This window comes from Drosophila mojavensis, unplaced genomic scaffold (genome assembly GCF_018153725.1).
Source record: "Drosophila mojavensis isolate 15081-1352.22 unplaced genomic scaffold, ASM1815372v1 contig_36, whole genome shotgun sequence".
Classification (NCBI taxonomy): domain Eukaryota; kingdom Metazoa; phylum Arthropoda; class Insecta; order Diptera; family Drosophilidae; genus Drosophila; species Drosophila mojavensis.
In genome coordinates this window covers 16,439,341-16,457,048 of record NW_025318858.1, presented here as the reverse complement: position 1 = coordinate 16,457,048, position 17,708 = coordinate 16,439,341, and the positions used below count along the sequence as shown (strand labels likewise).

General features: G+C 33.8%; 2 protein-coding genes across 5 annotated transcripts in view; one reads left to right on the top strand and one right to left on the bottom strand.

Annotated features, from left to right (window-relative positions):
• LOC6576994 (disintegrin and metalloproteinase domain-containing protein 10) overlaps positions 1–17,708 on the bottom strand; it is a 148,985-nt gene that overhangs the window by 65,541 nt on the left and 65,736 nt on the right. The window lies entirely within an intron of this gene.
• Positions 6,704–7,780, top strand: LOC6576993 (ficolin-2). Its single transcript, XM_002002933.4, has 2 exons — positions 6,704–7,541; positions 7,603–7,780. The coding sequence occupies exons 1-2, from the start codon at positions 6,763–6,765 to the stop codon at positions 7,718–7,720; spliced, it is 897 nt and encodes a 298-aa protein (XP_002002969.2). The 5' UTR covers positions 6,704–6,762; the 3' UTR covers positions 7,721–7,780.

The following is a 17,708-nucleotide window of genomic DNA, read 5'->3' as shown; positions in this document are numbered from 1 at the left end:
TTGATTGATATAGATAGATATCTTGTTGAGCATGCGATGTGATATAATATAAGATTGATTGATGCAATTGTAGTCAGTGCTCGGGCGCTTGCTCAATTCAGCAGGTGAATTAATGGATAATAATTAAAAGAGAAACTAAATATCAATCAAAAGCAGCATTTACCCAAGACTCAGTCGACTATGATTGGAGAACAAGGAATTCATATTAGCAAATATTTTGTTAATTGAAGTTTATTGTCTTCATCAAATCATTTACAATTGATTGCGACTTCAAAGTGGGTACGAAGCAAGCGAATATTAAATATTAAAATCGCAGCAATACTAAATTAATTATTAAATGGTTATTGCTGTTAATTATTAAATGAAAATTGGATCCAAAATGTTATGCTAATATATTTTATTTATTTATTTAGTTTATTCTCTTTCTTTTTCAATGCTTGCACATTGACGCAAAACAAATTGAGGCAAAACAGAATCAGTTGAAGCGAAAAGCTTGTGCAAATTTAATTTGTCAGAGCTAAGTCATAGATCTATCCCGTAATGCAGAACAGATGTGGAAAATATACAATCAAACAAAAGATACTAAATCTCCACAAATACTTTAAAATAAGCAATATGCCCCATAAAAATATAAAATACAAAAAAAAAAATGTAATAAAACTTCAATTACATATTTTCTTTTTATTTTTCACTTTTATTTAATATATAATAAAAATACCTTGTGTTGATTTGTACTGAAAATGGCAAACCAACTGAGCAGAGCTGAAAAGTGGGGCAAACGAAACGAAAGCTTTGTATAGTTTTGATTAGTTTTCTCTGTTGGAGAAGCAGAATTCAAATCAACAACAAACAATTGGCTTTTGTTTTAAAATAAAATGAGTAGAAGAAAAAAGCAGAAAGAAACCCGAGCAAAAGGCAAAAATTTATTTGGAATCTTGAAAATGTTTTAAGGGGTTACATTTAAGTGGCACAAAAGCGCAAAAGTTCTTGTGGCAGCTTCTTGGGATGGCAATGGCAGATGCTGCTGGGGCTGCAAAACTATTTAATAGTTGCACGTTGCAACATTTGTAAGCCGAGACGGCAGCATGAACTACTTGCAGCAAACTATGTTGCACACAGCAGCAACAATGTGACATGCAACAAATGTTCAGGGCAAAAATCACATCTGCCAAACAAAAAAAAAAAGAAACGAAAAGAGACAAAAAAAAATTGGAAATGCCTTTCAATCACAGACGCTCACAAGGCATGCAAACTATGCCAAAAAAGAGCTGCAGTTGGAACATTCCGACAATTGGAAATAGTACGAAGAAGAAGACGCAGCAAAAAATATCATACTACAAAATAATATTAGAAAATAACTCAAATATTCACTCAGCAACAAACAAGCAACTCAAACTTAGCAAGAAAATAACTACAAAAAATGTTTTTGTTCAATTTTATTTGCTGTATTCTGTGTTTTCTGGTATACCCATTGAAAAGGTACTTAATGGGTATTTCTGTGATCTGTCAATTTATCTATGTCGTCTATGTTTTTTTGGTGTATCCATTGAAAATACGCTTTATAGGTATATCTGTGGTTGTTGTTATGTATGTGACAGGAGAAGGTAGAATAATTTATATGCGATCTTGATTTCGACATCTATCGATTTATCGATTTATCTATGCCGTTTGGCAAGCTGCCTCTTTATATCCGTCCGTTTGTGTGCTTCTCGTAAGCAACGTCAACCAGAGACCAGAAAGCACAAGTTCATCATATTTTTCTCAATAGCTCATTTAGGTAGAATTCATTATTATCAAAAGATATCGATAATTTTCATTGTTTTCATAGCATAACTTGGACAACTTGAGTTTTTATATATGCCTTTTGAAATTTTGTTACAATTTACACAATTAGTGTTCTATAGGTATACCTCATAATCAATCAAGAAATCCACAAAAATTTCGAAATATTAGTTTTGCTAGTCAAGGTATTTGCTAGTTGAGAGCTTCTGCCTAAAAGAATCGTAGTTGTTTTTTGATTTCGTGATATGAATAACAAAATGACAGAGCAACAACAACAATAGCACATGATGCACATGAATAAAGTTTCAAATGTGCCCGAACAGACGTAAAGTTTTTGTTTATTTTACTTAACTATTGTGCGCAATGTTTGCAATTTATTTTTTATATAGACTCCTCGCATATTGCCAAAAAAACAAAACAAAAAAGAAGAAATATCTACACCCGCTCTCTGTATAACTTTCAGCATAGTTGTTGTGGGACAGTGTTGAGCAACGTTCAGTTATGCAGAAAAAAAAAAACTAGGTCGTCTAACTACTATACAAACTGTCCATTTCATACTGCTGTTGTTGCTGTTCCTATATAAATAGTAATTAAAATAGTTCTATCACGAAATGTGGGTCCAACGCATCAAAAGGGCGCGTTACATAAATACCATGGGGATCAAACAAAAATATGGAATGTTTGCCAGTGCTGGCAAATACTTCAATTAAACTAGAAATTATTTACAATTTTGCCGCTTTTACCAAGAGTATATGCACATAGATTGAAATTCTAGTTATAAAATAGGAAAAACTAGGGGTGAAGTATGTATTAGCTACTGTTACTTTTACTTTTCCTTTTACCGTTACGGTTACTATTACTATTAGTGTTCCTATTACTGTTATTAGTACAGTTACTGTTAACTCACTGTTATCTGCACTGGTCCTTCAAGAAAATTCGATGGTTGCATTCACTTTTTCCATACTTCGCATTTCAATAGAAAATGTTAAGTAACTTGTATAAGGAATAAGAAACAAGACCCCTTAAAAAACCTCACTCAACACAAATAATCAAGAGGAAAAGTCACACACACCCAGCGAAAGAGATCTAGAAAGACACAAACACACTTTCACATACAGATGGAAAATGAGAAAAGTTGTCAACCGCATTAAAGGAATTGTTGTCGCTTGTCGTATCCATTGTCTGCCATAGAGTTGTCTAGTGCATACAAAATGCAAAATATATATATATATATATATATATATATATATATATATGGATATATAAATGTATATACATATAAATGGTATGTATATATATGTTTATATGTACATACATATGTATAAATATTTGCGAACATGCCGTATACGAATATCCAACTGTCGTTACTATTTGCAAAGCCACTCCCAATTTCGTGCAGTGATAGTAATCAAAAAAGTATCAACAGCTGTACACTAAAAGTTAATTTATTTGTTGTTGCTGTTGTTGTTGTTGTTGTTGTTGCAGCTGCTGCTGCTGCTGTTAACCAATAGGGAGTTTCTGTGTGGCTGGCTGATGACAATTCGAACCAACTGTCAAAACGATAGCAAAAATGTGTCGCACAATCGAACTGTACAACTTTTGCTAATTGCTATATGGACCGACTTTGCGGCTAGCAAACGCATAAATAAATTGGTAAATAAAGTAATACAAAAAAAAAAAAAAAAAAAAAACAAAACAAAAAATCTATAAAATCAAATAAAGTTGAAGCTGAAGCTGAAGTTTCATATAAAAGCTTTGCCCTCTGTCTGTCATTTGCCTTTTACGCTGGCCATTCATTTTTAATGAACTTTAAATGACATCAAATATGTATTGCATTCTCTCGTGCTCCCTGCTCCATTTTACCTTGCCCCAGCTCTGATGGAAAAAATAAAATAAATAAATCTCAGCGTCGAGTCCTGTAGCAAATAATTGAAGGACAAATCTCGATTTTTTCCTTTCTGGTTTTTCTTGTTTTTTGTTTTATGCTTTCCTAGCTACCAAATGACATTCAATGTAGGTCACGTGCTGCTGCTGCTATATGGGACGGACTGAAAAAATAAAATCGGACAATATCTCGCTGCCTGGCAGCGAAGCCCCAAAAAGTAGGCTACACAAATTGTTTATAAGTTGTGATGATAAATGTTAAATGTATATTTGATTATTTTTAGTTATTGAACTGCAATTTGAATTGAAATTTCAGTTAGAAGAATATGAAACAGGCATAGAATCAGAATCAGAATCAGAATAAATAAATAAATATAAATTCTTGACTCAACATTTTTTTTAGCTATAGGCAAAACGGATATTTATTTGAAATTATAAGCGATTTTAATTCTGTTTGACGATGACAGATTCAGACTGAATCGCATTACAGCAAAGAAGAAGCTCAGAACAGAAATATGAATCATGTTTTCAATATAATTTGTAAAATTTTATAGACCATATAAAAAGCTAAAAGGATTGAATAAATAGATCGTGTTATCACAACATTCTTAAAAATTTATATATATTTATATATGTATATATATATTTTTTATACCCCAATCCCATTTTCAATGGGAAATCAGGGTATAATGGTTTTGTTGAAATGTATGTAACAGGCAGAAGGAGGCGTGGCAGACCCCGCAAAGTATATATATTCTTGATCAGGGCGACGAGCTGAGTCGACTTGGCCCTGTCCGTCTGTCCGTCTGTCCGTATGTTTGAACGCGTCGATTTCCGAAGATATAAGAGATAGTGACTTCAATTTTTTTTTAAATGACCGTATATACAGCGCGGACGTCGAGTTTGCTTTTAAAATTCGATAAATCATCCCGTTATGTTTTTATCGAGTAAAAAAATTCAAGTTCAAGTCAGATGCCACTATAGCTAATTATGAATGATTTTTCTTTTTTTTTAATTTCTCAAATACATCAGTGCGCCGCACTCAAATGGATTACAGCTGTCATAGATGAGCTATGTTGATATTAAATATTCAATATTTACCATTATCGTTCTACGTTCTAGTATATTTCGTTTTTCTGTCTTTAATCAATTGCTGCTAAGGCTTCAAGCCCACAGCCATAAAATTAATACAAAAATGCACCGCGTTGACTTGCATTCGACATATATAGAGAATGCACAAATAGCAGAAACTATACGGCAAAGCAGCTAAATTAGTTGGGAAAGGGAAATGGGAAAGAAAGTTGAGCTAAGTGATTGAAGTCAGCCAAAGCGTATAGTTAAAGAGAGTTTGATTTTCTTTCTGCTCGCTCCCTTTCATTCTCATGCTCTGTCTCACTCATTCTCATTCTTTATTTAAGTCAGTTTAGACACGAGCACAAGCAAAGAACAAGTTTTGGCCACTCGCACTGCCAATGCTCATAAGGTAAATAAAACTCCAAGTGGAAAAGTAGTTGGCTACGCACGAACAGCAGCGCCCACATTTAGACGATGATACAACAATAACAACATCAAAAGCAAAAGCAACAAGAAAAACATATGCCACAGCAATACTATTAAGTAAATACTCTTCAGGTGTAACTGAAATATATTCAACTAGAAAATATACATATATCAATGTGATTCCCAACATATTGATTGGACATTCCGAATAAATTCACTGTATTTTCTCTTAAATAAAAGAAGAGACTGAATTAAAAGTATTTTCATAACAAATGTAAAATTAAAAAAAAAATAATAATAATAATAATAATTACTTTATTAAATTATATATTTTTATATTCATAAAATAAGTAATCTCACTTTCTTTTTACTTAAATACATGTTTTTTGTATTTATGTTTATTTTTTTTAGGAAATAAAAAATTCTATTTTAACTACTTTTTCTTTATTGAAGTGCAATTTTATTCAAATGAAAAGAGTTTTTTTTATTTATTCGATAAGTAAACTTTGAAATCATGTAAAAAAAAAAAATAAATAAATACAAAAATAAAAAAATTTTTATTAAATCCGAATTGATTTTTTATTACCTCGAAAATAGAAATTCAAGTTGAACATGAATACAATAAGTGTTTAGAAATCCTATATACCCCATGGAAACAACGTAGAATCATATATAAAAGAGAACTTGACGTCGACTTTATTCCATGATTAAGTTACCAGCATATCGATTTCCTTTCAACAGACTTTATTATGATGAAAATGGAAGTCACTGGAGCTGTGTCTGTGCGGTTGTCAAGCAGGCCAAATGCCAGACCCCATATATGTGAATGATTCAGACCCAACTGGCTGACGGACCGACAGACCGACTGACTGACTGAGTGTCTGACTCGTCAGACTCAATGAGCCGGCGCCATTGTCGCCCCACTGTAAACAATAGCTGCCACCGTCATCATCGTCATTGTCGTCTAATGCCCAAAGAAAGGTTGCAAAACATGAATAAATTGTGCTGGGATTGTAATTGTCGGTTAACATCTTGGCTATTTGTTGCTACCGTCACACAAGTTGAGTAAACAAATAAAGAAAATGCCAAAGATGTGACGGTACAGTGGGATGAAATCACACAATATACTTTACTAAAATACTACAGAATATTTCAATATAATTTATAACATGACATTTGAAATATGTATTAACTAAGCATAAAAATATTTCTAAAATTCTTCAATCAATTTCTTATTGATTTTCCTCTAGATTATATTTCATTACAAAGTATTACATGAAACCAGAAATATTTTACTATAATTCTACAAAATATTAGTGTGAAATTAATGAGATGAACAAACATTTTTTTTTTTTAAATATATAATTTGTTTTTTTTCTATACTAGAAAATATTTTAATTATCAAAGTTGTGCAAATTCAGTATATAAACTAGTGCTGAGACCATAACAGCTGATAAGACTAAGTATACATATACATATACATATATATAAATGCATTGAAATGAATAAATAGTAGATTGCGAGCCCAAGTCGATTCAGTTTATTATTGAATTTCAACGAGTGTAGATTATTTTCAACTAGCTGTTCCGTATTATTATGTCTCATTCAGATGGTGTCAGTATATTCCTTTTTATTTTATTTGTGTTATACTTATTTAGCGATAATTCAAAAAAAGTCAATAATGAAGATGATGTCAATGCCACAGAGCTAACGCAAAAATTGATCAAAGATATGGAAGCGAAATGGTCGAAATATTTTGTAGATCATATAGAACCTTTGCTGCACGATGGAAATCCCGTAGATATAACTATAAATCATATTAAACATGTCCATAAACCAGTGAATCAAATCGAAACCACCTTCATAATATCTGAAGTTGACAAAATTATTGCTGCGAGCTGCTCGCCGGGTATGGGCAGCTCTATACAGGATATCAAAGTGCCGGGCATCAATACATTTCCGGTGTTGTGTGACTCGATTTTTGCTGACAGCGGCTGGACTGTCATATTGCGGCGTCTGGATGGCAGTGTTAATTTCAATAGAAACTGGATCGAATATCGCCGCGGATTTGGGGATCTGCACTCTGAGTTTTTCATTGGACTCGAGAAATTGCATCGCATGACCAAATGGCACACGCACGAACTTATTATATACCTGAAGGATGAGGACAATGAGGTGCGACACGCACAATACAGCGAGTTTCGAATCGATAATGCGGCTGCATCGTATGCATTAAGAGTGCTCGGTGCATATTCGGGCAATGCCGGCGATTCATTAAGCACACACATTAATGCCACATTCTCGACGCCTGATACGAATAAAGACTGCGCCATGGCCTACAAATCGGGCTGGTGGTTCCACAAGTGCATGGACAGGTGAGTTTTGTCAGTTTCTCTCTTCAAATTTCTGGCAATATTTCAACATCTATTTTGATAGCAATCTGAATGGCGTATATGAATCGAACGAAGTTGACGCCGGCATAACGGGCATAGTGTGGAGCAGCTGGCAAATGAAACCAATTAAATTTGCACAGATGATGATACGACCTATATAAAATTCAATTCACATTTAACATGCACTCTAAATAACATAAAAAGTAAATTTAATAAAAATGAACGTTTTTAAAAAATAATAATAATAATAACTTTTTATAGAAAAGTCCCATCGTAGCTTTTTCAAGCAGCAAGTGTCAAACTGTGTGACAGACAAACAAGCAACAGCAGGGTGCATGGTGGGCCCAGGGCTGAGCCCCAATCCTAGCCCCAACCCGGGCGCATTTGCCTTTTTTGCGGCGAATGACGCATAAGTCAGTTAGACAGAGCGACGAAGCGTGCAACTGTCAGACCCCTCTGTGCCTGTGTCTGTGTCTGTGCGAGTATATTTCATATTGGATCACATGTCGTTTCATGCATCTATTTGCAATATATGCCACAAGCACACACACACACACAAACAGTTTTTGAGGACACAAATGCTCTGAAAATATGCCATAAAATATACTATATACACAAGTGACTCTATACATACAAATGTACATATATATATATATATATATATATACTCGTATATACAGCATATACATAAATATATACATCTATTTGTATGTAGGTTTTTTTCCAGACTTCGCATAAATTCATAATGTCAAAATGGATGCCGCTGGCAGCGACAAAGCCGCGTCGAAATTTAACACATAAATTTATAATTTATATATTTGCAGCACATTTGCGCTCTCTGGGGGGACAGCGAGACAGAACGAGAGCTCGATGTGAGCGAAAATGCAAGAAAAAAGTTGATTAAAAACAATCAAATATAATTATAAACATTGAAAGGCAAGCAAACTTTTTAATCAATTTCTGCTATTTTAATCAATTATTTTCATAATATAATTATCAATTTTGTTATTAGTGGTGAAGTCAGTTTGAATTTGCGTTGAGAAAGTGCGTAATTGAAAAATAATTATTATTTTTAAATATTAAATATATATATATATATATATAAATTTGATTTGAATAATAAATATACATATCTTTTAAATTAGTTTAATGACTTGGAAAATCATTATATAAATATAGAAAAATTTATAAATGCATAGACTCTGTTTTAGATTATTATCTATGCATCTACATTATAAGAAAAAAAATATATAAAATGCATTTAAATAGAAACCCGAAAGCAAATATTTGAAACCACTGAGTATCTATATTTAAATATTCATATATAGTATGATATTTTATTTAAAGTAATTTTAAATGAAACACTGCATTAACCATTTGAATAGAGTCAGTTCTTTCTCAATGAAAAATGTAATTTTGAATGGTTTAAGAATATATCAAAAAGAACAAAATAAAAGAAATATATTTAAATTAATTTATTAAATATTTAAATATTTAGGTACTGACAAAATGCACTTTCGCTGCAGATTTACTACTGTTAAAAATAACTTTCTCGTAAACAGAAGCATAATCAGTCTGATAATCCTCGAAAGTACACATAACTTTCGGTCATTATCAATAGCCGACTCAATGGACTCTCTGACCTCTCTTTGACAAAATACAAAATAGAGTTCAACTTTTGCGCCGCACTCAAATGGATTACAGCTGTCATAGATGAGCTATGTTGATATTAAATATTCAATATTTACCATTATCATTCTACGTTCTAGTATACTTCGATTTTCTGTCTTTAATCACTGAACAAGCAAATGACACAACCTTTCTCTTTTTCACCAAGTCAAAAGTTAAAAAACATTTAAATAATATCGAAGCGTAACCCGTAACGCAGCCGGAATTCGACTGTGGCTTTGAGGCGAACATGGCAAATTAAATCAATTATTCATGCCTTCATTTTGTAGCTGTTCATATTGATTTAATTGCCGCACAGCATCTGCAAAGGCGAGTGTGAGTAATTAATAAATAATTTTTGTCCGTATATACAGACACACACATACATACTTATATAGATGTGTATATATGATCTACTGCGCATATACTCTGACAGTTTGCTGTTTACCCTCCCGTTTGTCTTTTGCAATTTGATTATGATGTCCTTTAAATGAATGGCTTTTGGCCATCGATCAGGCCACAATCTTGTTGTTGCTTCAATTTGTTACTCACTTAATTTTGCTTATCCACTGGCGAATCCCATGGGAACTCTTAAATATTGTGCGCTTGTGTTAACCCAAATTTAAATTTCAGCTATGTATATTAAAATCTATCTTAATTAATAAAATAAAAAAATGTAATCTAGAAAATAAAAGCTATAGTTGACAAAGTTAGCTTTTATTATACGTAATAAATAAAATCGTTAAGGGCATATACATCTGTACCTAGATATTTTGCTATTAACCCAAAGGGACAAGCAGGATTTAGTAATTGCTTTTCAAATTATTTTATATATTTTTTTAAGTCACCACACGACTATTGAAGGTTGGGTTAAGCCTCCATCACGCAGCGTACACCTTACCTATAAAGAAAAAGAAGAAAAAAAATGCTTAGAACAAAATTTCATTATTTCAAGTAACGGAACAAATATAATGACATTCAAGTCTCGATAATTTGTACCCCGCTTACTAAAAAAATCGCGATAAATCGAAAACAAATTATATCCCCTTGAAACAAATTCGTTTTCGATAAGTACCGATAGTTTGAATTTCTGTATAAATTAAAAAACATTTAATATTACCATTTCGAACTATCGGAACTCGACTGTATATATAAATATATATATATATTTTTTTTTTTTATTTTTTATTAAAACTGCAATTGTGTTATGTTAATACAGTTATAGTTCCTCTCCCTTCTCAACGATGCAACCGCAAATAGTTATTTAAAAAAAAAAGTTACATATCCAGCATAGGCCTCCTATCTAGGCCAATCCTAAAACACCCAAAGAGCAAATAAAAAAGAGCAGCCGCAGAGTAGGTTTTTCGTTTTCAAATATTCATTTGAAAACAACGACAACAACAACAACAACAACAACAGCAGCCACAACAGAAAGGGCAACCGAATAGGATTTTCTTTACCTTATTTTTTCGCATTTGGTAGACGAAAAGGAAGGCCATAAATAAACAACAGGTATAAAATGGACTTAAGAACGTAAAAGCAGAGCGCGACGGCTATAAAAATGCAATTTTTCACTGCTCAACCCTACACACACATAGATATATGCATGTGTGTTTGTATGTAAGAGCATAAAAGCTGCTTTAGTTGGGTAACAAATGTTTATGCAATTTGTTTAAAGGCCAGTTCGTGGTGCAAATAAGTAATATATGAGTCGCTGCCTAAGGAAAGCTGCAAATTTGTGCACTAAATGCACCACAAAGCAAGGCACACGCCCCCTTGTGCGCCTACCACTCGTAGGTGAGTTGTGCACAGTTTTATTTCTAGTTTTTTTTTTTTACTTTTTTTTCATGTACGACAAAGGCCGAACGCGCAAATTGCAGCAGTTGCCTCCCAAAGGCACAAAAGGCCAACTCAGAAATACAAAAAAAAAAAGAAGAGGAATAGGAAAAGGACCGAAACTTAAATACACTACATATGTATAAAAACTTAAAGTGTTGCCATTTTATATACATTTAAAATTATATTTATTTCCTATTATATAACAATTTTCTCATATTTTATTGATTATTATTATTTTTTTTTTTTTTTTTTTTTTTTTTATTTATTTCGCATAGCTGTAATGCCCTTTTTTAGGGCATACATAACGAATATGGAGCAAGTGCAAACAATTGCAGAGTGTCGTCATTGCAGTGCGCCATTCCATTTGCAATTCTCAAACCCGACACGCCTCCCGCCTACCCGGTCTTCCGTTTCTTATTGCCTGCGCCTTGCAATGCAAAATGTGTGTGTGTGTGTGCGTATGTGTGTATTCTTCCAACTGAAATTGAAAGGCAGCTCTCTCTCCCACTTCGGTGTGGGCGTGGCCCGCATCGCTCCTCTGGCGCTGGGCGCATTTTATTGCCAGCTTTTTGGGGCGTAAATATCTGTGCAGCAGTGAGATGAAGCTTCAGCTTCTGCTTCTACTGTTGCTGCTGCTGCCAGCTGCCAGTTGTGGCAAGAGTTATGCCTTAAGCTAGGCGCTTGAAAACAGGGGGCAGACAGCATCAGCAACATCAGCAGCAGTAGCAACAGCAGAGAACTCAATGTCCACCCACCAATTCTCAAACAAGCATCTAACGGTACCAAATAAGTCAATTGGCAGAATGATTTAAATGCCAGCTCAAGGGGAATGTCACCAGGATCAAAGGCAACAGAGGCTAACGACATGAATACAGTGAACATTCCCAATTAGATACTCGTTGCTAACTAGAGATGACCAGACCAGTTTAAGAATTGTAAAAGCTACATAAATTATTTAAAAAATATATATAACAAATAATGCATTCATATATTTAAAAAATAGAAACTGAAAGCAAACTAATAAAACAATAGCTCAAAATACATTAACTAATTAAAATTTTATAGAAAATGTATTTTCGATTTTTTGTTCCTTATTTATATACACAATAATGTATTTATTTTTAATTTTTTTATCCTTGTTCATGTACATAAAAATGTATTTATTTCGATATTTATCCATTATTATATACATTTTAGATATTCCTTATATTTCCATCATTTTCTAAATGCTAATTTCACCAAATTACATTCCATTCTTCTCCTTACCTTTAGGAAAGTTAAAAATAAAAAAACTCTAAAAAGTTTATAAATTCAAATGACGACATTGTGCGCCTCAAGTGACTACTATAGAATTCTATGGGATGTTTTAGCATAACAATCAGGTCATAAATTGTATATCTAATTTTGTATAGCCCATTTAATAGACTCCCAGCCCCAAAGCCAAAAAGCTCAATGCAGTTGCATAAACTCGAAGCTAATTAACAACAACATTTGCGCATAAATAAAATGATAAACACATCAGCAACAGAGGCAGAGACTTGGTGGAAGGTAAAGGGAAAGAGAAACAGAAAGAGAGAGAGCGAGAGAGAGGGTGAATGAGCGGGCCCTCTGTGGGGCTGACAAAATCTATGAGAAAATTTAATGTCTTAGGCTCAACATAAATTTTAATGCCAAAGCGCTTGGCTCCCGTGTCGCAGCAGTCAAAACAAACAGACAAGAGGAACAGAGACAGAGAGTGATGGAGAGCCAGAGGGAGAGGCAGATGGTTGAGTGAAATGCAAATGCAGCTGCAACATGGCAACAGCTGCTGCTGCTGCTGCTGCTGCAACCACCAACAAGGCGACTCTGGTTTCATTTGGTCGACACTTTACACAGTGGCACAAGCCATAATCAGGACAAGTGTCCTGCTGCAGCAACACCAACAGCAACAGCAATAGCAACAGCAACAGCAGCAGCTGCTGTTGGTGCTAGTCTGCTGCATTATGCATTATTATTTGATGCATTTTGCATAGAAGGCAAAGTCGAGCTGCTCGCTCTCAATGCCCCAGCTGACATTACGGAGCAGTCGCAAAGCAAATCTGCAGGCTAGCACACTTAGCCTTGAGCAAAATAAAAAATAGAAAAAAAAAATAAAAATAAAAAAGTCCTCATGATTTATGCACGTGTTTAGTGTGAAAAAATGTGCATTAAAAGCAAAGCACAGCAACAACAACAACAACAAAATGTAGGAAATGGAACCCAAACAACATGCCACCAAAGCACAGCTCTTAGAGAAAGTGTTGCCAAGAGAGAATGTTGTTGTTGTTGTTGTTGTTGTTGTTGTTACTGCTGATGCGTGATGGAGGCGTCTCGCCTACCCGGCAGGAAGTGAAAGTGTGTTGGAGGACGCGCATGTGTTGCACGTTTCTCATATTGGGGTCACTGGTCATTATCAAGATGTTGCCAAAGAAATGCCATAAAGTGGTGCGGTGTCCTGTCACTAGTCCTTGCTGCTGCGGATAGCCTGTCGTCAGCAGCGCCCCATTTGATATGCAAGGCAGATAAAGGCCAACGCGCATTCAACGCGCCTGCCTGGCCAAAAGCCAAATGGCTGCCTACTAACCAGACAGACAGCGAGCCCGTGGGAAAAGCACAGCAACGGAGAGGGGGACAGCGAGGGCGAGAGGCCTCAACTTGTCTTGAAAAGCCAACTAAACCAACAATATGAATATAGTATGGCAATAGTTTAATGCCAGCTCAACTGCAAGTGAACTCTGTTGAAAATTTGTTGACTAAGCAGCTCCTTTATCCACACAGCAGCCACGGAGTGAGTATGTGAGTGTGCGTGTGCGTGTGAAAGGCTTTTAGTTTTGGCTTTTACTTGTTAGCAATGGAATTAATGCGTATAAATCGAATGTTTAGCCAACTTGTTGGCTTTGCGCCGCACAGCTTCGATAAGTGTAAGCTGACTTGTATCTGTTATTTAGATAAGATTAGATTTGTAACATATGCATGGGTACATCTACATGTACATGTACATATCACGGTCCATAAGCTATAAAATGTACTCAAAACTTATATTTGCAATGTCCCAACGCGCGTATAAAAATTTTTTTTAAGGCTCGATCTGTGACCTGCAGACGCGTGTATAAAAAATATTTGGGTGGTTTAACGAAAAAATTTTTAAATAATCTCTCGAAATACGATTTAAAATAAAAAAAATATTCAAAATAAAATGAAACAAATATACAAAAAAAATTGATCAAATATTTAACTAATTTAAAACAATATCAATGATCAAATTTGTTCGCTTGTTTTTTTTTTTTTTTTTTTATTATTATTATTATTAATTGTTTTCAAATATTCATGAACATTTATTATATATTTCAAATACAAATATTACAAATATTAATAATTCAATTAGTTTTAATTTTATTCGTCTCGTTTATTTTCAAATTTTTTTTTTTATAAACTGTTATAAATTTTAAATGAAAACAATATTAAATTTTTCATTTAATTCTTATATATTTTTATTTATTATTACAAACTATTCTAAATTTTGAATTAAAATAATATCAAATTTGTTGTTTTTTTTTTTTAGTTCTTAAAAAAAAAAATTATTTACTACATTTGAAACTAAAATAAAAATTAAAAATAGATTTACTACATTTTAAGCTAAAGTAAAAGCTAAAAGAAATATTCTCTTTAACTTTTATTAAAAGAAAACAATTCTTTCAGCATATATTGAAATTGCAAAGTTTTTCTTTGCAAACTTCATTCTGTGAAAAGCAATTTCATGTGCAGCTCTCAACGCATGTTGACAAAACCCCCGAAAAAGAAACGAGCCTTGAGCTACATCTCTTTTTTATTATTTTTTATTTTTTTTTTTTTTTACTCTGCTAAAACTAATTAGTTAAAATCTTCAGCAAACACATTTACGTAGCATGCTAACAAAATTTTTCTTTTTTTTCTGCTTAAAATAATAGAGAAACAGCTGCTGGCTTCTGTTGCTATGGCTAAGTACTTAAAACTTTAATTAGCCAGAGTAAAAAAAAAAAAGAAGAAATGAGTGCAAGAAGTAGGCAACGATGACGACGAAGAGTCTTGCCACAAGCGAGCAGAACGTGTATACACTTTGATATAATTAGCGGCATTAGCCATTAGGTAATTTTAAAAATTAATCAAGCAGCCAGAGAGTTGGCCAAGCGGCACATTGTGGTGCCAATTATTGGCCAAATTAAGACAGTAGGCAGTGCAGGCTGAAAGTGAGGCTGAGGAAGGAGAAGGGCCAGCAGGAGCAGGAGCAGGAGCAGGTTAGCTGAAGTAGCTAGCGCACTGCTAACCCAATTAGCACTTAACACATGACAGAGGCAGAGCCTAGGTAAATAAATGGCAAACAACAGCTCAATTGATGGTTGCAGCACGTGTCCTGAAGCTTCAACTGAACGTTAAATGTTTTCGCAAAAGTCTACCGCCGCACTCCCCCCACTGAAGCAGTGAAGCTTCAATACCAAACGCTTGCTTTCTCGCTCTCTTCCTCTCTCATGTTCTCCTTCTGCCAGCAGCGGCAGAAGCGACTTTCAATTTCCCAGGCAGGCAGCCAAAAAGGCAGTCGTCAGCGAAAAGGCAACCAAAAGGCTGCCACAGCCACAGCAGCAGCAGCAGGCAACTCTGGAAACTAGCACAAGGACGTGTGCCACACGACACAGACACACACAAGCACACACATGCCGCATATATACATATGCAATACATACATACATACATAGCTTAAGCCATACACACGCAAGCAGGCAAAGCTAAAGTTCGCATCTAGGTGGAGCACTCATACTCTTAAGCACTTTGGGCGTACTTCTTTCTACAATACAGCAAGCATTTGTATGCGTGTGCGTGTGCGTGTGTGTGTGTGTGTGTGTGTTTGTTTCGTGGTGGGCGGGAGCAATGCGAAAATCTTAGCGCTCAAGTAGCGTACGTGATATGCGCATAATCAATATTTACACACAACTTTTTCCAAGTGAAATACATACATACATACATACATACATCTATGTATGTGCTAAAAATGAAAATGTAAGACAAAAGTTTAGCGATTGCCAGGCAATATCAAACGCACAAATACACATACACATACATGCACACACAGATATATATATCCGTGTATTGGGTTGCCACTTGGCCAAAATATCATGCATATGGCATTTAAAGAAACATATTTTATTGCCACACAATCGAATTAGTTGAGGGAAGAAATTCAGTGCGACATATGAGAATTGCATAGAAAGGCAAACAAATAGAATTTCTTCGGAAAATTACAAATAAAATGCAAAGTTAAAAACATTGCAGTGCAAAAATATATGCATACAACTGTACAGTAAACAACGTTTTCATTCAAGTACTGGATAGCTAATGCTCTCCGTATTTTATTCAAATTAAGTCAGCCTAAAATACATAAAGTTTACATAAAGAATTCTGTCGCTAAAAGCAGCGGCAGATGGGAGTATATAGCATGATGTATGTGTGTGTATATATGTTTGTATGTATGTATAGCTGTTATAATATAAATAAAGCAACAAATTGTTGCTATGTTGTGAGCATGATACTCTTACTTATATTTCGCGCATATGTCAACTTCATATATTGTATACACTACAATATTGTGAGCATATGCTTATATGTCATACAACATACTACAGTACCTCGAATATAAAAAAAAAATCAGTTTGGAACTGTATTTGCAGTAGCGTGCCAAAAGTTGCAAGAATTTAGATGCTACTTAAGATAAGTTCTTGATGTAGGGAAAAAAATAAAAGAAAAAAAAAATTATAAAAATGTTCTCATTTATTTGTGAATGGCACGCGAAAAAAAAGAATAATAATAGTTGAAATAAATAAATATAATAATATCAAACGATTTGGAAATATACAGATTAGTTTTATAATTATTATTAACATATTATCATTGAATATTTTGTATTTTTTTTATTTTTTTTTATTTTAGAAACAAAAAAGCTGAACAAAAAAAAATATATTTTTTTTAGTAATATTTTTTTAAATAAATATTTTCTTATTAAAAATATGGAAAGCCCTTGTTTCTCTTTCTGTGGTGGTTTAATCTTAAGTCAAAACATATTTTTTTAAACTAGTTTTATTTTATTGAAAAGTTGGAATAAATTACAGCAAGCAGATTTTAGCTTTAGTGAATTTTAATAAAATAATAATAAAAAAATCAATATTCAAATTTAAAATCAATTTTCAATTTAAAAATTCGGAAATTCTCATATACTTTATGAAAGATTTATTGTCGACTTTAGTATGGAGAGAATTGTAGCTTGCAGGGAATCGTACTATATTTACGAATAGCATTGACGGAAGTTTATTTATTTATTCATTATGATTGGCATTTATCTCTCTCTCTCTCTCTCTCTCTCTCTCTTGCATTCTCTCTCTTTCTCTGTGATTGCTGCAACATGAATTGCAATTGATGAATATTTCATTGATTGAGCAGTCAAACGCTTCGCTCCAATAAAAGAGCATAAGTGAGTGCCAAAAGTTGAAATGTCTGCGAGCTTTAACTATCAATTATATAATTGCCTTAACTTCTGCTGCTGCTGCTTCTGCTGCTGCAGTCGAGTCAAAGCCTTGGCAGGGATACGCTGCCATCAAG

What these genes read in the sequence shown, in the direction of transcription:
- LOC6576993 (XM_002002933.4), top strand. Translation starts at nt 6,763, where the DNA reads ATGTCTCATTCAGATGGTGTCAGTATATTCCTTTTTATTTTATTTGTG. An exon ending in TTCCACAAGTGCATGGACAG is followed by an intron (nt 7,542 to 7,602) that starts GTGAGTTTTGTC and finishes CTATTTTGATAG; the next exon opens with CAATCTGAATGGCGTATATG.